At 44.3% G+C, this 23,207-nt stretch overlaps 1 protein-coding gene across 1 annotated transcript in view; it reads left to right on the forward strand.

Annotated features, from left to right (window-relative positions):
• The window catches only part of FLT1 (fms related receptor tyrosine kinase 1), a 156,871-nt gene that overhangs the window by 107,583 nt on the left and 26,081 nt on the right, over window positions 1-23,207 (forward strand). Inside the window, exons 16-17 of the mRNA XM_032765286.2 lie at window positions 4,432-4,538; window positions 17,844-17,979. Coding sequence (XP_032621177.1) covers window positions 4,432-4,538; window positions 17,844-17,979 — 243 coding nt within the window. The remainder of the gene's footprint in view (window positions 1-4,431; window positions 4,539-17,843; window positions 17,980-23,207) is intronic.

Here is a 23,207-nt window from a genome sequence, read left to right on the forward strand (position 1 = left end):
TCAATGTATATATATGAGCAGGGTTGCATACAATAGATAAAGGACTTGTCGCCAGCTATGTTTTGGAAAGTCTTTTTAAATTTGTGTGGGCATTCTAAAAAAATGACTCATCTTAGAGTGCTTGTAATTTAACACACCCGGCAGATTAGCTAATTTGTCTGGACAATGTAATGTTACAAGGTATTTTTTTTATTTACTGATAACATTTTGTGGGCTAGTTTCTGGGGAAGCAGTGTCTCCTTGTTGCCTGACGCAGGGGAGAAAGGGAGGATAGTGGATTCCTGTCTGGATAAGTGTCCTTCATGGATGATAAAGAGAGCTTTCCGATGGTTCTGATAAAAAGCTTTAGCCAAAGTGGGGGCCAGTGAGTTAAAGATGCCCCAGCACTAATGTCTGGCAAAGGAAAGAGAGACAAATCATTTAATCAGCTCCCCCAAAAGAACATGATCAGGGAGAGCGCATCCCCACCCTGTCTCTCCTACCCTCAGCACCGGCACCAGTGTTTTTGGTGCCCTAGGTGCACGGCCATTTCGCCGCCCCACGTGCTGCTCCCGTGGCTCCGGTGGACCTGCTGCAGGCGTTCCTGCAGAAGGTCTGCTGGTCCTGCGGTTCTGATGGAGCTGCCGCAGGCGTCCCTGTGGGAGGTCCACCGGAGCCACTGGACTAGCAGACCGTCCACAGGAATGCCTGCGGCAGGTCCGCCAGAGCCGTGGGACCAGCGGACCCTCCGCAGGCACGCCTGCGGCAGTCAACCGGAGCCGCCTGCCGGCCCCCCCCGGCAAAATGCTGCCCCCGAATAATCCTGGCGCCCTAGGCGATTACCTAGGTTGCCTAAATGGAAATGCCGGCCCTGCCTACCCTCATGAAATCTCTGTGGTCTCAGCAAGGGGACAATGGTCAAATGAAGAGTGATCCCTGTCATCATCCCCTGAACAACTGTCCCTCTTCCGAGGGACATGGAATTGTAGCCACTCATCAAACTTTGGCTCTGGAGGTTTGAGATCTGGGCTCATCTCTAGTTTTTACTGCATTCTTGAAAATGCACAGTGTACAATTTCTGCTGGTGTTACAGAAAATACTGACATTTTTTATTTGCATACAGTAGCTCGCCAAGTACAGTAGAGCATATGAAAGAAAGCCGGGCAAGTGCCTCGTGTCCAGGGTTTAACAGGCTGGAAAAGTGGTTTGCAGAATAACCAGGAAGGAAACTGTCTGCTCTTTTTATTTCCTTTGAAAAAACGTTCTTATACTTACAGATAATACAATGTGTTATTTTTGTATCAGAAAGGGAAGAATGGACTGCAGAATCCAAGAGTGTTCTTTAAATAATCACAATCCTTGTTTAGTTTGGAAGCCACATGTGTGGGACAGTCTGTGGAAGATATGTAGCCACAAAAATGTCACCATAAGCCATCAAATCACCTTCAGCTTAAGAACTGAGTGGGAAATAATAGAATGAATACAAATAGCAAATCAGAGTGAGGCATCTACCCATGGACAAAAAGATCCTTTTAAATGATGCAGAAGGTTTTCTGTGGAAGTTTGCTATGGAAGGAGTGAGTGCAAGCTACTTATTGCAGCTTCCACTTAGGGGTCAGTTCAGCCACTTGTCACACTGCTCAGACCTCCAGCTGGAGAACCGTTTAATAAAGCCCTCTCATTGAAGTTTGGCTCTGCAGGTATTATGCACACTACAGAGGGGGGTTTCTCAGTTCAGTAACTAGTATTTGAAAGAATAGGATGATGTAAGAAGGGGCATAGGTGTAAGAGAAGGAACTAGTTTTACAATTTCTACCTGGTTAAATTCAGGCTTCCACCCAAATAAATAAACAATAATGTATCTTGGTTTAAAGCTGCTTCTGGACAGCTGTATGTGACTCTCAAAGGAATTATTGATTGTGCTAGCCTTTATTCAGCTGGTCTGAACTCACGACAATAGTTTGCTACTTACTTGTACATTTTTTATATTGACAGACACGTTATAGTAGCTCGTGCATAGGGGCCCAATCCAACACTCACTGAAGTCAATGGGAGTGTGTCCCCTAACTTTAATGGGAGGTGAAACTAGCCCATGGTTACAAAACTTAGACTCTAATATTTTGTTTGTGTGGCTATGAAATAAATAGTCTCTCTGAGTCTATGGTGGGCAGTCATTAGTCTGCGTCCATGCTGCCTTGAGCTGTTGTCCCAGACTGTCTAAGCTAAGCAGGGTTAGATCAGATCAGTGCTTGTATGGAAAAGCCTTGGGAGCTGCTGGAAATGGTATTGGTGTTTCTGGTTCAGTGCTGAACCAGTGACACAGGGTGGCATTCACCATACTGCACTCATGGATGTGCTGCCTTGCAGACGAGAGATAAAATAGTCAGGATGAGAAGTGAAACTGATATCCTAACTACCTACGTTCATTATAGAGGCTGTGACTTCACAAGAGTAGGGTTTTTAAATCTGCTAATTGAGCCGAATCCCAGCTTAGATAATGATGTTCTGCTGACCTAAATTGTCCTTGCAGTTTCAAATGGCTACACTATCCTTCTTGACTTCACTTCTTAACAATTGCATAGCATACTGTAGTGGTGAAAAAGCTGCTGTGTTCCACTTCAGCTTGTGGGTGCCATGATTTCTGTGTTAAGGAATGGTGACAGATACTCTTTCCCCTCCAGTTGCTGCTGAATAAATGTTAGAAACTATTCCTTGTAACCTGCACAAGCACTAAGTCACGTTCACAGGATAAACAAGAATATGGATGTGTAAATACACAGTCTGGAGAAGGTCCTGTATTATGTTAGAGGACAATTAGTCTGCAGCTCAAAGCACATTTATCATAATAACATTATAAAGGAAAACATCATTTGCATTGTATTTGAAATTGAGTTGTTTTTTTTAAGTATTCGCACCTGAGAGAGATTAATCACATCCCAGGGTTTGGAAAAATAAATGCCTTGAATCACAATTTGTAGTTGTATCCATATTTTTTATTTTGCTAGAACTTACTCTCATAGCTCCAATAGGGACATGCCTGAGGAGTCTTTTAAATATTGGACATGAGCTGGAATCTGCTTATCACCTTCACAATTCCTGCATGGCAGACTTGTCACTGCTGCAGAAAACAATTCAAACACTGAACAAAGCTCTGCAGACTTGTTTAAAACTAGGCACCACATACTCTTTGGCTACCCCATCAGCCCACCAGTGAGACATAACTCCTTCTTTCAATTGTCAGGAATGGTGCCAAATTTCAAAACTGCTGCAAGTGTGGGCAACTAAAAATGGTGAAATCATGTTCAGAACCGCTGTGCCATGTCCCCTCTCTCTCCATCTGAAAGCTGTGCACTTGAGTCTGAATTGTGAGAGAATCACAATAAGGGACAGGTTTTTGCATTTACTACCAATAAGAGAGTGTATCATTGTGACATGATCACAGCATTTCAAAACATTCTGCTTTGAAGACATTTTATGAGACCCGAAGGAACAGTATGAAATTAAATTTTATTCTGGATATCTTTTAAGCACCATCAGGAGATTGAATATTTTCCAGATTTAGTATTTTTAATATTTTCTTCCTGCTCCCATTGTTCTTATTTGTAATTTCTGCATTGATTTTGATCGACTCTCCCTGTCTACACTGCAAATAAAAACCGGCTGGCCCATGCCACTGACTCGGGCTGCCGGGCTGTTTCATTGCAGTATAGACTTCCAGGCTCAGCATGGAGCCTGAGCTCTGGGGCCCTCCCACTCCCAGGAGTCCTAGAGGCCGGACATCAGCCCAAGCCCAGAAGTCTATACAGCAATGAAACAGTCCCACAGCCTGAGCCCTATGAGCCGGTGTCAGCTGGCAAGGGCCAACTGTGGGTGTCTAACCGCAGTGCAGACCTACCCTAAGGGTGTGACCCTGCCAGCCATCACATGGTATAGAGGGGGTGCTGCTTGGGAAGGCACATGTGGAATCTGACCCCGCACCACTGATGTCAGTGGGAGTCACAGAAGAGGCTGTACAGGAACCACTAAGGGCCAAGGCTGGTCATAGCTGGGGCAATGCTGCTAAGCTCTCGTCCCTGCAGTGGGAATAGAGAGCACAGCAACCAGTTTCTTGTAAAAAAAATTTACTCCATCGTCACATCTCTAATGTCACAGGCAAGTGAGCCACCTCTTAGCATTTTGCTGCCTGTCCTACAGTATCTTCCCAGCCTCCAAAAAGGATAGAGCTCTGCGCTAGCAAGCTCCCGAGCAAGGGTGTCTAGAGTTTAATTTCAGTTTATTGCAGTGGGTTTTGTCCAGGGGGTGAATTCTAGGTTCTGAGAGCCATTAACATCCCTGGAAAGGAAGTTGGTCGTTACTGATATGTTCTTCATATGCATTTAAAACGCCAAGGGAAATCAAAGTCTGCTGTTCTGAGTGTAGTTCTATAAAATGTTTGTTGCTTCATTTCCCCAGGAACATCAGAGAGATCAAACCTGGAGCTAATAACTCTGACATGTACCTGTGTGGCTGCTACGCTCTTCTGGCTCCTAATAACACTCTTTATACGCAAGCTAAAAAGGGTAAGAACAGTTGAATAATTACTAAGCTTCCCCCCTGCTCCACTTTTCTCACTGGCATTTGCTCTGGTTAGAAAACGTTCCTACTGCAAATGAGATTCATGAACATTGCATTAATTCACCTGGTCCTCTACACCAGGTGCAAAGTGGGTGCAAAATGCTAATCACTTTGGACTGTAAATCACTACAGAAGGTGCAAAGCAGGAGTGAATCAGTTGCTCAGGCCTAGAGCCTCAACGATGTTTACACACACAAGTCCCACTGATTTCAGCCGGAGTAAGGCTATGTCTACACTACCAAACTGCAGCTCTGCTGCTTTAAGGTCTTTCATGTAGCCGCTCTATGCCGGCAGGAGAGCTCTCTCCTGCTGGCATAATTAAACCATCCCTAATGAGCAACGGTAGCTATGTTGGCAGGAGAGTGTCTCCCGCTGACATAACGTTGTCCACGCCAGCACTTCTGTCGGTGAAACTTATGTCAGTCAGGGAGGTGGTTTTTTCACACCCCTGACTGTCAAAAGTTTGGGAAATAAAAGTGCTGGTGTAGACACCTCTGAGGATCTGGGCCTAAGTGCCTGTGAAAGTTGACACTTCAGGGTCAATAGAAAAACAGGGTCTGGTAAGGCCTGGTCTTTGCACTGGTGTAACTATGTTACTTAGGGGTGTAGGTTTTTTTTACTGAAATAGTTGTACCAGTACAACCTCTACCTTGGATGCAGTAATACCAGGATAAAAGGTGCCTTTTACTGGTGTAACTTATTCCTCTTCCCTCAGAGGAGTAGCTACACTGGTATAAAGCACTTTTATACCAATATAACTGTGTCCAAAAGCCTTGTCTGCACTACAGGTTGTTTCAGTATAACTTACGGTGCTCTGGGGGTGTGAATAATCCACACCCTTGAGCGACGTAAGTTATCCTGACCTAAGCACTGGTGTAGACAGCACTATGTCAGCGGGACATAGCTACTGCCTCTCATGGAGGGAGGAGTTATTAAGCCCTGCCCTGAGCCCCCTGCCACACCCCGCACTCCTCCTGCACTCCCTGCCCTGAGCCACCTGCTGCACCCTGCACACCAACCCCCGATGCACACCTCACCCCTCTTGCACCCCACACACCAACTCCCTGCCCTGAGCCCCCTGCTGCACCCTACACACCTCCTGCACCTCAACTCCCTGCCCTAAGCCCCTGCCACACCCTGCACCCCTCCCACACCCCCTGGTGACAGGGAAGGGGTAGCGTTGGGGTGGGGACTTGGGGAAGGGGATGGAGAAGGGCAGGGAAGGGGTGGGAAGAGGTGGGGCAGGGGTGGGGCCTCATGGAAGGGGTGGAGTGGGCGGCGGGGTCAGGGGCAGTGAGGGTGGGGGTGTCAGTGATGCAGCCCTTGGGCCAATGCACTAGACTTCATGTGGCCCTTGTGGTCATTTGAGTTTGAGACCTCTGGTGTAGTTCCTGGATTCATTGTATAGTTGATGCCCCTTGGTGGGCCATCAAGCTGGCTCAGTGCTGATGGCATTCTGTCTGAGAGTGTCACCCAGAGACACAGCACAAGTTTAGAAATACAGATATGTCCTACATAGCTATAACTCATAATACAAAGGTGATAGACACATATAAACAAGATTATCAGACTTGGCAAATTATAACAGTTTTTGCAGATACCTTACATGGCATATCTGGCACAACTCACTGCAATTTTACAACATTGGTATTCACAGACAGCTGCAGCGACACAGGAGCCAGCAAACAGCTGTAAACAGAGGAGTTTGATTGAGAGTTTGCAAGGGGAGTTTTGGGGAAGATTAAGAGAGGCAGGCAGAGGAACAGACAGGCTAGTGAATGGAGTGTGAAGTGTTCTTGCAGTGTTTTGGTGCTCGTTGGGGGTTTGTTTTCTGTGAGTGGTGGTGTTTTGGTTTGGTTTGTGTTTCCCAGACTAACAGGATTTAGAGGGGAAGGCCATGACAGATACAGAGGCAGCAGTGGTAGTGACCCAAGCAGTGGAAGACACAATTAAAATGACTGGATCTGGAAGCTGCAGCATGTACATGATCCTGGAGGTGGTACCTGAAAAGAGTTTCGTCTGCATGAAGTGCCACCTGATACAGATAATGGAAGAAAAGATCCGAGGATTGGAGACGGAGGTGGAAACTCTGGTTGAGTTTAGAAGGGTGTTCAAGCAGATGATGGAGCAAAGACATGAGGAGGCTGAAGGGAGAAGCTCAGACTTGCAGATGGAACTCTGAGGGGAGACTGCTGGGTGAGGAAAGTGGACAGTGGAAGCATGTGACTACGAGAACCAGGCAAAGGAAAAGACGGGCTAGTGAAGGAGCAATAGAGCTCAGGAACGGGTTTGCAGAGCTGGAAAATGAAGAGGGGGCACAGCAGGTGTTCGCTGAAGGTGAGAGGGCAAGGAAGAAGAGAAGAGCAGCTAGTCCTATAGGAAGAGGGGAAGAGTCAATGGAAATAACAACACCAAATATGAGCCGCAGGAGGATACGGGATGGGTTGCAGAGTATTGCAAGGGAGAATAGGAATCGAGAGGACTTGCAGCCAGAGGGAACGGGTTAGACCAGAGAATCGCACTATCACCAGAAAAAGGCAGGTCTACATGATTGAGGACTCCTTACTGAGAAGAACAGACAGGCCTGTAACCAGAGTTGATCCAGAGAACAGAAGGGTGTGCTGTCCGCCGGGTGCTAAAATATGGGATGTGGATCTGAGGCTGAATAGGATCCTAACAGGAGCGGGAAAGAATCAACTGATTGTCCTTCATGTGGGAATAAATGATATGGCTAGATTCTCACTGGAACGTATCAAGGGAGACGATGCCAGGCTGGGGAAGACACTTAAGGAAATCGAGGCTTAGGTGATCTTCAGTGTCAAGTATCAGAGGGGTAGCCGTGTTAGTCTGGATCTGTAAAAGCAGCAAAGAATCCTGTGGCACCTTATAGACTAACAGACATTTTGGAGCATGAGCTTTCGGAGCATATGCACTGATCTTTCAGTGGGATTCTGCCTGTTCCTAGAGAAGGGCAACAAGAGACAAAGATAATGGTGACACCCCAGATGGCTCAGGCAGGTGCTATATAGCAGGGGCTGTGGATGCATGGCATGGGAGGCATCATGGACGACGACTGGTTCCTCGGATGACTTCCAACCGAGTAGGGAAGAAATAAAGACTACTAGGATGGGAGGCGGCAAGCTGATAAGAAAGCTTAAAACTAGGAAATTTGGGGGAATGGTGGGATATGTCCAGGTAATCTCCCACCACCAGATTAACATTGAATGGAAGAAAACGAAGTAAAAAAGGGATACAGCTGTGGTAGGAGAATGAACATAAGAGGAGGAAGGGTAGGTAAGATACCAGTCAACAGCTTGACACTAAGCATAAATGTCTGTGCCTAACTGGTAAAGACGAGAGCAACAGCCAAACAGCAAAAATAACATGTTTGTACACCAGCGAGGAGCTACGGAACAAAATGAGAACTACTGGAAGTTACTGTGAGGAAGTGAAACGCAGCATAAATAGAGATACCACAGAAAACAGGTAATAGATCCAGGACTGAGTAGTCAGTATTGAGGATGCGTTTAGGAAAGAACAAAATAAAGTGGGAAGCAGTACGGTCAATGAGAGTTAACTGTAAGAAATAAGAAGTTGATAGAATGGATAAGACAGAGTCTGCCTGGAAAAAGTCACATTGGGGAAGAAAGATATAGATCCTCCATGGAGACGTCTGGGGCTGTGCTACAGAAACGCCGACCTGATTGGAAGGAGAGACCTCTTAAGTCTTAAGAAGTAAATACTAATGGGAAGGGTGTGATCATGGGGAGACCTTAACTTGCCCATATATAGACTGGAGACAAGTGCCTACAGTAACATAATATGCGCAGATTTTCTGGATGCGATACTAGGACGTTCCTTCACCAAGTAGTTCTGAACGCAACAAGAGGGGATGCTGAGATTGGTTTTAGGAGTAGTGAGGACCGTCATACGAAGAAATAATGTCGGGACAACCTGGTTCAATGATCCATGAGCTAATTTCAGTCAAACTAGATAGAAAACAAAATATAGATCTGCGACTAGGTTTGTATTCAAAAGGCAACTAAAAAGAAGGAATTGAATATGAACGTAAGAGGCACTGAACACATCGGATCGAAAGGCAGAGGAGCCTGGATTACTTCAAGTCAAAGTTGCAAAACTACAGAAGCCGCGTACCACAGAAAGGTAAAAAATTCGTGAGGCAGGTGTTGTAGACCCACTGGATGGACAACATCCAAGGATATAGAAAAATGCAGAAGCCTACAAGAGAGTGAAGATGGAGGATAAGCAAGGAAAAGCCTAACCTATGAGGTCGAACAAGTTTCATGAACAAGCGAGACGGCAAAGCCATGAAAAGTGGGACCTTGCAAAGTGAGATCAAAACCAACTAGTAAAAGGTTCTTATACCATCTAAATACAAAGAAAACAAAGAAAGAAGAACGTGATACTCTAACACGCTGAAATGGAGTGGAGATAAGGATAATCTAGCAGGCCAATATCATCTAAACAAATACGTCTCAGTCTGTAATGAGCTAAGAGGAGCGGAGGAAAGGTAGGATGACAAATGGAATGAGGAGTCATAGTCATGAGACTCTAGGACAGAAGGACCTCATGAGGTCGACGTCCAGTCCCCTGACCGCTCATGCAGACCAAAGACGCCAATAGACCATCCCTGATAGACATATCTAACCTACTCTAAATACTACCAGAGATTGGAGATTCACCAGCCCTCCCAGGCACAAGTATTCCAGTGTTTAACTACCCCGACAGTCAGGAACTTTTCTAATGTCCCAACCTAAAGCTCCCTTGCCTGCAGTTAAGCCCATTCCCTTCTGTTTAGTCATAGAGGCTAGGTGAAACAAGTTTTCTGCCCCCCTGATACACCCTTTTAAATACCTGAAAACGCTACAAGTTCCCCTCTCAGTCCTCCTTCCAAAACTAAATAAACCCAATGCTTTCCAGCCTCCTCATAGCTCATGTCGCCAAGACGGCTTTAATCATTCTGTGCTACTTCTTCCTGGACCCTCTCCAATTCTCCACATCTTCTGAAATGCGGCTGCCAGAACGACACCAGACTCCAGTGGAGGCCTAACCACGCAGAGTAAGCGGAAGAAATGACTGCTCGTGTCTCGTTTACAACACACCTGTAAGCATCTCAAAATCACTTTCTTTTTTGCAACAATCTACACTGTTTGACGCTCATTTAGCTTGGTCCACATACCCTAGATCTCTTCTTCCATACTCCTTCCTAGACAGTCTCTTCCCAGTCTGTATGCGTGAAACCCGTGTCCTTCCTAAGTGGAGGCACTTTGCATTGTTCCGTTATTGAACTCATACGGTTTAACCTCAGAGCCATTTCCTCCAATTTGTCCGATCATTTTGAATTTTGACCCCTGTCCTCAAAGCAGTTTGCAATTCCCTCGCCAGTTTGGTATCGTCTGCAAACTAATAAGCGTACTTACTTTCCTATTGCCAAACAGTCTAAGCAATTGATGAAGATATTGAAGCAGATCCAGGTCCCAAAACAGACCCCTGCGGAACCCCACTTGTTATACTTCTCCAGCAGGATTTGGAGCCATTAATAACTACTCTCTGAGTAGCAGTTATCTCAGCCCAGTTATGCACCACGAAGTACCCCACTAAATTGCCTTAGTCTTAGTTCAATAAGGATATCAATGCGAGACTGTTCAAAATGCCTTATCTAAAGTCTAGGTAATACCACATCCCACGTGCTTCTACCTTATCACACAGGGCTCGTTATCCTATCAAAGAAAGCTATCATATGATGTTGGACAATTATTTTGTTCTTTACCATAATCCTTGCTGGCTATCTCAACTATCACCTTCCCAAGTGTGTTGCAGATGAATTTCTTTAAATTGCTTGTCTTCATTAATCTTCTACCCTGGCACAAGAAGTTAAACCTATACCGGTCCCTGTAGTTTCCTGGGTTGTTTTTATTTCCTTTTTATAGATGGGCAACTATATTGTGCCCTTCTTTCCAAAGTCTTCTGAACCTCTGCCGTCGTCCCATGACGTTCCAGAGATAATCAGCTAGAGGCCTGCAGATACCTCCCTCTAATCTAACTCCTTGATTATTCGAGGATGCCATTTCATCAGGCCCTTGGTGACCTTGCAGGCATCTAACTTCTTCTACAGTGATTTTTAAACTTGCTCTTTTTTTTATTTTATCTTCTAAAACTACCGCCCCTTCCCATATAAGCACTTCACTATGTTAGACTTCCTTACACTTCTCAAAGTGAAGATCCGAAACAAAGAAGTCATTAAGCATCCTCTGCCATTTTCCTAGGGAGTTTCCTGTACGTGTTCTCCCTCCTCACACTGGAGCAGATGGGCCTACCCTGTCCTTGGTCTTCCCTCTTGCTTCTAATGTCATTGATAAAAAGTCTTCTTGTTTCCCTTTATTCCCAATAGGCAGTTTGAGCTCATTTTGTGCCTTTGCCTTTCTAATCCTTGCCCCTGCCATTTCCCTTGGTTGTGCCTATATTCATCCTTTGTAATCTGACGACTAGTCTCATTTTTCAATATGACTCCTTTTTATTTGTAGATCATGCAAGATCTCCGTGGTTTAAGACCCAAGGGTGGTCTTTGCCGCCACATTCGCTATCTTTCCTTACCCATCCGAATAGCTTGCTTTTGGGCCCTTAATAGTGTCCCTTTGAAAAAAAACCTGCCAACTCTCCTCAGTTGTTTTTCCCTCAGTCTTGATTCCCATTGTGATTTACTATCAGCTCTCTGAGCTTACCAAAAATCCACCTCCTGAAATCCATGGTCTCATATTTTGCGTAACTCCTTCTACCCTTTTCTTAGAGATTGGCAAACTCTACCTGATATTCATGATCACTTTTCACCCAAGTTCCTTCTAACTATCAAATTCTCAAACGAGTTCCTCCCTATTGTTTAAAAATCAAGTCTAGAACAGTTTCCCCCCCAGTGCAGCTTTTTCAACCTTCTTGAAATAAACAAGTCTGTCTGCAATGCAGTTCCAGGAACTTACGGATCAGTCTGGGTGTTATTTTCCCAACAGATATCCGCGAGTTGAAGTCCCCCATTACCACCCAAAATCTTGGGCCTTCTGAGTGATTTTGTTAAGTTTGTTTCAAAAAGCCTCAATCCACTACTCTCCACCTGGTAGGGGCCTGTGTAAGTACTCCTAGCACAACATCACCCGTGTTTTACCCCTTTTTGTCTAACCAGAGAACTTCAACACTTCTGTCCTATGTCCATCTTCCACCTCAGTCCAAACTGTGGACACTTTATATAATAAGGCACCTACCTCCTCCCTTTTTCCGCCTGTCTAGCCTTCCTGAGCAAACTATACCCACTCCACATCAACATTCCAATCATGGTAGTATATCCCACCACAGTCTTCAGTTGATTGCCCAACAATATGTCATATGGAAGTAGATATTGACACAGGTCCCGAATGTAGGAAGCCAACATACTCAAACAGTTTGGAAAGCTCAGGCTTGACAAAAGCCCTGGCTGGGATTGGATTTAGTTGTGAATTGGTCCTTTCCAACTCTGACATCTCTACGGATTCTATGAAGTTTAATGGGACTAAATTGGGGGGCCAGATTAATCTTCATTCCAGAATATTAATAGGAACTGTACATGAAATTGCAGAGCCCATTAGCAAGAATTTTTAATTAATCGAGGGGTGTAAAGCTGTGGTTATGGTGTATGACTGAGAGGAATTGCTAAAACATAGTGCCTATTTCTAAGAAAGGAAAACAAGTGATCCGTATAACTACAGGCCTGTTAGTTTGACATCGGTGAGTATGCAAAGGTCTTGGAAGAACAATTTGAAGGTAAAAGTATGGTTAACGACATTCAGGTCAATGTATTGTGGGAGGGAAAATAGTTTTTACAAAAGGTGATCGTGACAAAGCCAACCCTGATCTTCCTTCTTTTGAGATGGGAACAGATCTTTTAGACAAAGGAAACGCAGTGGGATTCTATTTTTACCTCAGTTTCAGGAAGCGCATTTGATTACAGTTCCCACATGAGAAATCAATTAGCTAAAATTGGATTAGCGAAATCTGGGATCAGTATGAAAATTGAAAGGTGAATAATAACTCTGTTAAAGGGGAGCACGAACATGAGCTCATACTGAAGAGGTGAACTGTCAGGCTTGGAAGGAGTTACTAGTGGAGTTCCTCAGGGTTCGGTTTTGGGATCAATGCTTATTTAAATCTTTTTATTACTGTGACCTTGTGCACAAAAAGTGGGAACTGTGCTAATAAATATTTGCTAGATTGAACCAAAGCTGTGAAGTATTTACCAATAAAGAGAAGGACTGGGAATATCATGACAGGGAAGATGTAGCGCAAGAAGATCTGGATGACCTGTAAACTGGAGATAATAGTAATTAGATGATGAAATTGGAATTAGTGAACAAATGGAAAAACAAGTTCATGCATTCTAGGGTATTAAGAAGCAAGAATTTGTTATAAAGCTGAATCGCACCAGTTGGAAGTTCACAGAGGGAGGAGGAGGAGGATCTCAGGAGATTGGTTGTTCACGGTGGAGGACTATGAGCCACCAATGTTGATATGGTTGTGAGATAAGCTATGTGGTCTTGTGATGCATCAGGCGAGGTATTTTCCTAGTTAGAGATAAGGAGGCTGTTAATACTCGTTATACCATCTTGATACGTGTGTGTGTGTGTGTGCAGTTCATGGTCTCCGCATATTTAAGAAGAATGAATTCAAAACTTGGAAAAGGACAGAGAAGGGTTTACTAGGATGATCCGAGGACGGAAAGCCTGTCTTATGAAGGAGACTCAAAGGAGCCTGGCTTGTTTAGCCTAACCAAAAGAAGGCTGAGGGAGATATGATTGCTCTCTTCAATTGCTATTACTGCTATAGTCAAGATCAGTTAATTGCCAAAATGGCTATTCCATCATACCATCCCCGCCAAGAACTTATCAAGCTCAGTCTTAAGCCAGATATGTCTTGCCTCCACTGCTCCCCTTGGAGGCTGTTCCAGACCACCACTCTGATGGTTAGAAACCTTGTCTAATTTCAAGTCTAAACTTCCTGATGGCGCAGTTAAGCCATCTGTTCTTGTGTCACATGCTACTGAGCTAAATAACCGTCCCCCCTCGGATTATCCTCCTGATAATATGACAGAAGACAATCATATCTCCCTCAGCGTCTTGTGATGGGATGTTAGATGGGGTGGGATCTAAGTTACTACATCAAATGCATTCCTGGTTGTCTGGCTGGTGAGTCTTGCCCATATGCTCAGGGTTTAACCGATCGCCATATTTGGGGTCGGGAAGGAATTTTCCTCCAGAGCAGATTGGCAGAGGCCCTGACAGGGGTTCACCTTCTTTTGCAGTGTGGGGCACTGGACAGTGGCTGGAGGAGTCTCTTCACCTTGAAGTCTTTAAACCATGATTTGAGGAGTTCAATAGTTCAGACATAGGTTTGGGGTTTGTTATAGAAGTGGATGGGTGAGATTCTATGGCCTGCGTTGTGCAGGAGGTCAACCTAGATGATTATAATGGTCCCTTCTGACCTTAAAGTCTATGATTCTATGATAATATCCTAAAGTGTCTCCTAGATTCTATACAACATCACTAGGGTGTGTGGCATTTTCACCCTTGAACAATGTAGCTATGTCAACCTAAATTTTAAGTGTAGATTCCTCCGGCCTATAGTCTTTATGTCTGAGGAAGTTCAGGCAAATCAATTCAAGGTCTGACTACAAGATGTTGCCTCTTCTACTCCTGGGGGAATTCTGCGCCACTGCGCAATGCAAAATTTTGCAGAAATTAACGTGTATGCAGAATTTCCTTTCCCCACAGAATGGGTTGTAGTGCTGCTGGCTACCACTAGGGGCCACTGGACTCAGCAGACCCCAGTTGGCACACAGAAGACACTGCTGGGGGGAGAGGGAGGGAGCTAGAGGGTTCCTGGCAGCTGCAGTTCCCAACATGCCCTGAGGGAAGGAGAGGGTGGCATGCAGGAAACTCTGTGCAAGCCTGGGACCAAGCATCAGACTGTTTTTCCCTCTGGATCCCTGGACTTTGTGGGGGAGGGTGTGCAGGTGTCTGGGCAAGGGGGGTCCACAGCTGGGCTCTGGGGGGAGGAGGTGCAGGTATCTGGCTGGAGAGCCCTGTGGCTGGGCTCTGGGGAGGAGGGAGTGTGAGTATCTGGGCAAGAGGGGGCTGCGGCTGGGCTCAGGAGGGAGAGGGCTTGAGTGTATTGGCTGGGGGAGGTACTACGGCTGGAGTCTGGTGGGGGAGGGGTTGTGGGTGTCTGGCCCACCGGCTGGGCTCTGAGGGGAAGGGAGGAAAGGGGGCAGAGAAACAGGAACTGGATTGTCATAGAGGTTTCTTTAACTTTCTACTCCTGGGGGAATTTGTGTGTGTGTCTGTATTGTTACAGACATACTTGCCAACTGGTATTTTGAAATAAATTACCAAGATAATTGAAACTGGCGTGATTATGTAGCATTATTTTGACAAATAAAATTTGCAGAATTTTAAAATATTGTGTGCAGCATTTTTAATTTTTTGGTGCAGAATGCCCCCAGGAGTACTCTTCAGTCCATGCCTTAAAAAATGTGATCTTAGGACAGGTCTGTATTACAGACATATATCAGTATAACTACATCATTCAGGGGGTGTGAAAAAGCCACACACCTGAGTGTCGTAGTTCTACCGCCCTACCTGCTGGTGTAAGCAGCGCTATGTCTGCAGGAGAGCTTCTCCCATCAACACGGCTGCCGCTTTCAGGGAAGTGGAATAACTACACTGGCGGGAGAAGCTCTCCCATTGGCCTAGCAGCATCTTCACTTAAGTGCTACAGCAGTGCAGCTGCACTGATGCTGTCTATTAAGTGTAGTCCCGCCCTGAGGCAATTTAAGGCCCAGTGCTGCATTTTGTTCTGGACACTGAACACTGCCACTGATTTTGTGAGAATGCAGGGCCAGACCTTTAAAACCATTGTTTCAGTCACTATATTTCAATGTGTATTCTCCCTCTCTTTCCACCCCTGCAGTACATATGTGCATGCATGCGTACACAGACACATACACACAGAGAAATAAAGAGAACCCGGCACGTTTAAGTCTAGCAAAAAGGAGAGTGAGGATAAAACGGAAATATAATGGGCGACAAATAGATAAAGAGATCTTATGAAGGGGATAAGGACCAATTATTCCCCCATGTCATTAAGGACAGAATAACTAGTAATGGCACTAGACAACATTTGGGAAATGGTTAAGCCTTAACTGTAAGAGCAGTTAAACCAGGGAAAAAGGAGCTGCAGGAAAGTTTGGGTTTGCTACCGGACTGGACACTCACATACCACAAAACAAGGGAGGCCAACTTCTAGGTAACATAGCAAAGGCTCTTCCCATCCAAAGGTTTCCATTCAGGATTCTCTATTTAAGGCTCTCTCTAAGTTTCTGTTATAAATCCCTAGTCTTAAAGATTTATGGCTGGAATATAAAAATTAGCTCTAAGCTACAACTTCATATTTAGGGCTCAGGCAGAAATGTGGCAGCTACAGCAGCTACCACATCAAAAACAATTTCTTGCTGCCAGAGAAACAGAGCATCTTCTGAAAGTCATGCGCACACACATGCATGCGCACCTCGACATGTATTTGCTCTGTGTCACACTTTTACTTCCACTTTTACTACAAATATAGGGCTGAATCTCCAGCAGTAGCCCAGGATTTGGGGCTCAGTGCAGCCAAGGAGAGAGAAGGCAGCTCTATGCCATTTATCTGCTCCTCTGATCCTGGGAGTGATGTGACAGTCTAAGAGCTGTTTCTAAGTTGTGCCAGCTGGAAAAGTGCAATGAGGATCAGCTGGTGCACCATGTGCTCTGGCCCTTCCCCATTGGTGCCCAGGCACACCCTCTCTGTAGAAAGCAGCAGCAGGTCAGAAGCAAATATTGTAGACTTTGTGCCACTCAAGATTCCCCTACTTTGGAGGGATCCTCAGTTGTCCTTTTAGGGAAGCTTACTGGGCAAGGCAAGGCAGCTAAAACAAGAGTCAGGAAGTTACCCATAATTTTCAACATTCTTCTCTCCCCGAGGTCTTCCTACTTACCGTGTGTGCATTTTCCCTTTTAAGCAATGTAGTGAAAACGTTTTCAGGAAGGAGGACAATTCCTGGCAATGGAGGAGGCAAGCTGCAAAGAAGCTTGAGTATGAATTGGAAGTATGTGGATGTGGGTGTAAGATGTAGGGGACAATAGCCTATTGCTGTTTTGGCATGGCTTGAGGGAAATCACCCTGCTGCTCCTTTCCATGAAGCTTGCACAACTTCCAGCCCATAGCCATGAAACCAGACTTTATACAGGCTGAGATTTTTCCTTTGCCACACAAATACAAGTGCTTCCTATGACTATGCAGAAATCTAGCTGAGTTTATCGGTAACTCTGCATGCTCACAGAAGAAAATAAGTTTCAAAATGTAAACTGGTGTACAGCTATAAACCGTTGGAAGGAATGTGATTCCTTACATTTCTCATAGGAAGGCAGCACTTTCTTTGTTTTGGGGAGGATGCTTTTCTGGTCCAAAATCTCATTAAGACGTGAAGTAATCTGTCTGAATCTGGGGGGTTATTAATCCCCTTAGAAGCCCAATAATTCCAATAGAGTTGTCAGAAATGACAACCCCGAGTTTCTTAGTATTTGAAAACTGTAATGTACAGTTCAGTACAAACTAAGTCTAAGTCTTGCACAGCTCAAACCACATCTGACATTTCTTTGTTGAATTCACAAAAGAAAAAAAACACTGACAGCTGAACTCCATCTGTTGCATGTACCAGTGGGGGTGGAGAGGAGTGCGGGTGGCAGAGGGGTTGTCAGGGGCTGGTTTTGGTCTTGGGGTGGGTTTTTTTGTACAATCATTCAGCAAAAGCTATTTTCAGCAATGGTGTTTAGTCAGTTTCTGAAAATACTTCTTATTTCTTTAAAGTACAGAGTCTATATCCCATGGCAATTATTTGCATGAGAATTCATATGGATTTAATTGGAGAAATTGACAGCATCATATATGAGAAAAAGGAGGAGGAAGGGCTGGTATAAAGATAAAAATGTCACATTAAATAACAGAATTTTTAACCAATTTTATATTGGAGTGTGAAACATACGTCCTTATGGGGGGAGGTGCTTTATGTGCCTCTGTCAGATCTAATCAACTTGCAAACCTTGACCAAAACCAGAAGCTGCTGCCCACTACTGTTGTCCATCGGTGGTGACTTTGAAATGTTCTTGATTTCCTAGCCTTCTTCGTCTGAAATAAAGACCAATTACCTGTCAATCATAATGGATCCTGATGAAGGTCCCTTAGATGAACAATGTGAACGCCTTCCATTCGATGCCAGCAAGTGGGAGTTTGCAAGGGAAAGGCTGAAACTAGGTAATATCCTTGTTACAGTATTAACACACAGCACATTGCCTTTGTGTTTATCAAACTAGATGTGTTTGTAATTAGAGACTGCAGACAGGCAGCTGACCATGTACTGAAGATCTGCAGGGCAACTCTACGCTTGATTGTTAGTGAGCTGTTATTGTTCTTCAGGTGAATTATTATCAAGATCTAAAATTGCTATTACCTGGCTTTCCATATGATTAGACTCCAGCTGTGGAGTACGTTCAGTCATTTTGTCTGTAGAGCACATAGGTCTGTTTTGTATTTCATAGAAACTGAGATACTGTAGAACATAAAATAAAAACGCAGGCCAAGATTTTCAAACCTGGGAGCCTAAGATTAGGTTCCTGAGTCCATTCTGAAGCATCTAAATAAGTGGCCAATTGCAAAGGTGCTGAGCACCCACTAGTCTCTCCTGAAGTTAAAGAGAGCTTTATTAATAGAACTGTTATTTATAAGTATTCCAGCAATGCCTAAGAGCATGTCTACACTGCAGTTAGACACCCATGCCTGGCCCATGCCAGCTGACTCAGGCTTGCAGGGCTCAGGCTAACGGGCTGTTTAGTTGTGTACATGTTCGGGCTCAGGCTGCAGCCCCAGCTCTGGGACCCTACCACAGTCCCATCTCATACTTACTTATCGTATTTATTCATCTGCTGATGAAAACGCTATACAAGACTTAGGTATTGTTATTTAGGAGCCTAACTATGGACCCAGGATCCTAACGTTAGGCATCCATCTTTCCCATAGCCTAATTCAATTCTCAGTTACCAAGGGGCAACTGCCTGTGCAAATGAGGGCAGAAATGAGCCCATTTTGTCCCGTTTAAGTTTTCCTCTAACCCGCTCTTCTTTACTTCTTTTCTTTACATTTATAAAAAGACCTATTGGTGTCTCTCCTATGCACGGAGCACCTATCCCATACATTAAAATGCACAATAGGAGATAACAGAAAGGACTGGCCATGCCTAAATATATGTCCATAGAACCTTCCATCCCCTAGCCATCCAGTCTTCAAATGCCTGAGTGAAAAAAATTGGGTTTTGAAGTACTCCTTTAAGGTGAACGAGTCTGAGCTCTAGCAGACCCTGGGAAGGTGCAAATTGCAAAGTTGAGAACACCCTGCTGGCAATTCTCATTTATATTAAGGGGCCTCTATCTCCAGCATCAGCACCGATCTCAGCTATGGCAACATGGCCACATGTCCTTTCAGTCACAAATTAGACTTTAGCTGATCCAAGGTGTTAAGGTGACAGTGGCTGACACACTGTGGACTGAATCAGGGATCTCCAGAATGAAAAGCATGAGTTGCTACAGCTTGAGCTAAAGACACATGGATCTCTAGCTGGGGGCTGTTACAAACTCACACTTTGTGGCTTTGGCACAGAGGAAGATCTGTGCATATCCAGCCACACATGCACCCATGCGTTGCACTAGCACACAATTCAGATCTCACTTAATTTGTCTGCTATCCAGGGTGCAGGGTGAGCAGTATGTGAATAAGTACAGCCAAAATATTTGCATGGTAATTTTTAACACCTGTACATTATTTTGTGAATGTCAAAGCATAAAATCTTGTTGGGAGTCTCCTCTTCTGTGAAAAGGGCTTATTGCATCAAGAGTTCAACGTGCATAAACTACATGGAAAGAATCAAGTAGAAATAGACTTAGCTAAAGTTCTCTGAAATTCCAAGGAAAACTTGTCTGAAATGGGTTTGGTTTTGGTTTTTTAGAGAGGTTTGGAAGTGAGCTGTGAAAAGTAAAGAGAACAGGGAATTAGTTCAAATTGAAAGAACTGGTGTAAACAAAAAATGTTGATAATGAATGAAAACCACATTCGGTAAAGTTGGGTCAGCAAGGTATGTTAGGTTAGCACGTGCACAGGTTCCATTTACATGGCAGTTAGCCCAACCTTTCAATGACCCTGACAGCTCTGCAGGGGAATAATCTCATAAACCTGAATAGTTCTTGTATAGTTTCTCCCGATATCAGATGTGTGTGTCTTCCCTTTCTAGCTATTTGTCTTCAGCCTACATAGTTATTCTAACCAGTGTGAGGAGACTCTCTCTGTTTATATCTCAGATGCCTTATGTTCCTCATCCATTAGTCCATATTATTGATGTAACAGCCATACAAAGCTGTAGGAGGACTTCCTTCTCACCCCCTGAGACAACAGGTGTTACAGAAACCAATCCATACTAACTCCATTGAATTCAGGGGACATCCTCCCAATTTAGATGAATGGAAATGAAATTAAATGCTGGCCCCTAAATTAGATTGTAAAACTCTAGTGCATTAAGGCAAATGGCTGTGTTTAGAGCCCTGTATCTTTAACATTGATATAATTTTGTATCTTATGACCTTACCAATGGTGGTGATAAACCATAATTTAGGACATCCATTACAGTGCTAAAGTTGTGATACAGGGACCTATTGTAATTATTGACACTGATGCACCAGGCAGAGTAAAGATTCAAAAATCTGTGTAGTAACCAATTTCATTAGTTACAAACTCCTACTATGCACTATACAACTATTCTCTAACGCTGCCAGAGATGAGTGAGTTTCCCACCTTGTTTTTAACACACTGAACTTTCATATTTATCAATAATTTAAAACAGGAATCCTCTAACACAGAGCAACAGAACATCTGGAATGTGTCAAATAAATTGTGCATGTTTACTGAATGCCTCTTTGAAACTCCTGCCTTCCCAGTTCCTAAGAGGCAACAGCATATAGTAAGAATGACTTGTGGATTAACCTCTGCCTGCACTCTCCATTAGGACCCTGCTCCAGCAAAGTGACATGCACATGACAACGTGACAACTCACATACTTGAAGTTAGATGTGCGCTTACGTATCTTGCTGAATTGGGGCCTGAACAGAAACTGCCTGGCCCAAAGCGAATTAAGTCAATTCCCATTGACTTTAATGGGTTTGGATTAGCCTCAGAAAGGGTTAGCAAATTTGAGGAATTTTAACCAGAGTTCAGCTGCATTATTTGCTGCACCAGAGTTCTCAAAATATGGTCACTTGAAAGCTCGTCTGTGGAGAGCGGGTAGCTCACATGATACCGGGTTCTTCTTTTCATCTGCTAACCTGCACTAAAAGTCAATTAGATAGTTTCCTGATATTAGTTTTCCATGTAAACATCTGTGGCTGTTGTCACAAGGATTATGTGTGGTCATAAATGGGAGGAGAGTTTGTCCAAGGCACAATCTGTATCTTAAAATGTGTTCCACACAATGAGAAAGTCTGAGAATCCCTGGTCTGCTCTAAAATTTAATATAACGCAAAACAGAATTAGCTATCAGTTCAATTTGATTACCATGAAATCAAGGTTATCGTTCAGAGGGAAAACACGTTTCTAGCATTCACACTGATTAAAGGGATAATAGAAGCCATATGCTGCTTTAAATGGCAACAAATTTGTTTTCTAAATGGTGGCTAAATAGTTTATCCCAAAATGGGAAATGGATTATTACTGATGAAGCCAATTAAAATTACTGATTAAACACAGTTTTACTGTGGATACAGGGATTGTAGTGCCTTGGATTACAGCTTCATATTGGAGCACACCACCAGTTGCTAGAGCCCTGCAAATCCGTGAGTATCCGCTTTATATCCGCGGACCGTTTTTCCAGATAGCAGCTTGGATGCAGATACAAATTATGTATCTCTGCAGGGCGCTGCATCTAGACTCACCAGAATGGAGCGGCTGTCACACAGCCAGCAGGCTCCAGCTCAGCTCTCTGAATCATGCGGCAGGGAATAGCCCGCTGGACATTCTGGGAATTGTAGTCCCCAGCTTGAACGGACAGAGCAAATAAACTACAACTCCCAGAAAGGAGTGAGCCAAGCGCCATTTTGAAAAAGGTGTGGTGTTGTAATTTAAAGTAGTGGGAGGCAAGGGCACGTGCTCTGAAGAGAGCAGTTATCGCTGCTCTCTGCCTGGGCCAGGTCTGCATGCATTACAGCCCCTGCAGTTGCATGGGGTGTCCGAGCCCTCCTCCACACCCACTGGGAGAGGGGCACTGCACATGAGAGTCCAGAATTGTAGCCTTCTTACTCAGAGTGGGGAAGAGCAGGTGGTGGGACAGGCGGTCTCTGGGGAGAAGTCAGTGCGGTTGGGGATCGGGGGCTTGATGTGTGGTGACGTGTGGAGCTGTTTAAAGCCTTGCAAATCTGCAGACAATTTTTGCAGATCAGATGCGGATACACATTTAGGCACCTAAGTCCAAAATGTAGATCCTCAAATCCTCTGGTTAACCCTATAGCTGCCTATGATAGTCTCCAGGGTACAGTCTGGGCTGATGGACAGCTGTGTCCCCTCAGTTCTCCAGCCTGGGCTGCCCTTTACACTGCTTTGCTGTGACAGCAACCGCGTCTAGTCTGCCCATACATGCTGGAGGCTGTGTAAATCACCCCCAGATATACAGTCTGAGTGCCAGCCAACTACGAATTACACTGCAGGACAACCCCAGCAAAATTCCCAGGCCCAGACTTTTCCCCAGAAATGTGTGTTTTGTACTGCCCAGCATTCTCCTCCATAATGCAAACTTGTATAAAGTCCGTCATTTCATTAATAGAAAATGATATGCACAAATGTTGTTGTCTCAATTGAAGTTTCCCAAACACTTCAATCCAAACACACTGGTTTAGATAAAATGATAAAACAAGTGTATTATTAACTACAGAAAGAGAGATTTTAAGTGAATGCAAGTAATGAGGCATAAAGGTCAGAATTGGTTACAAAGAAAATAAAAGGTAAATTGCAGACTAATACCTAATTTAACAAGTTAAATGAATTCAAAGCAAAGGTTTCCCTCACCATGTCTTACTGGCTAGAATCTTTTCAGCCAGGACTTCTCCCCAAGTTCAGTGTTAATTTCCTTTTCCTTTAGGTGTTGTTGATGCAATGAGTAGTGATGAAGGAAGAGAACATTTGAGACCTCTGTTTTTCTCTTTTATCCTTTTCCTTTTCTTTGAGAATCATCTCCAGCTGGGGTTCAGGAGACAAAGTCTGGGGAGATGGAACTTCCAGCTGTTTCTTTGCCAAGATGTAAATTTCTTGCTCACACCCTTTTTCCTACCAAGTGATAGTCCATCTGATTTTGCTGATGCCTGGCTGAGGAATCAGTTTGCCTTTTGTCTTTGAAAAATCAGTTTGTGCCTGCTTTTCTAAACTTGGAACCACCCTTCATAATGTTATACAGT

The sequence above is a fragment of the Chelonoidis abingdonii genome, chromosome 1 (genome assembly GCF_003597395.2).
Source record: "Chelonoidis abingdonii isolate Lonesome George chromosome 1, CheloAbing_2.0, whole genome shotgun sequence".
In the NCBI taxonomy this organism is placed as follows: domain Eukaryota; kingdom Metazoa; phylum Chordata; order Testudines; family Testudinidae; genus Chelonoidis; species Chelonoidis abingdonii.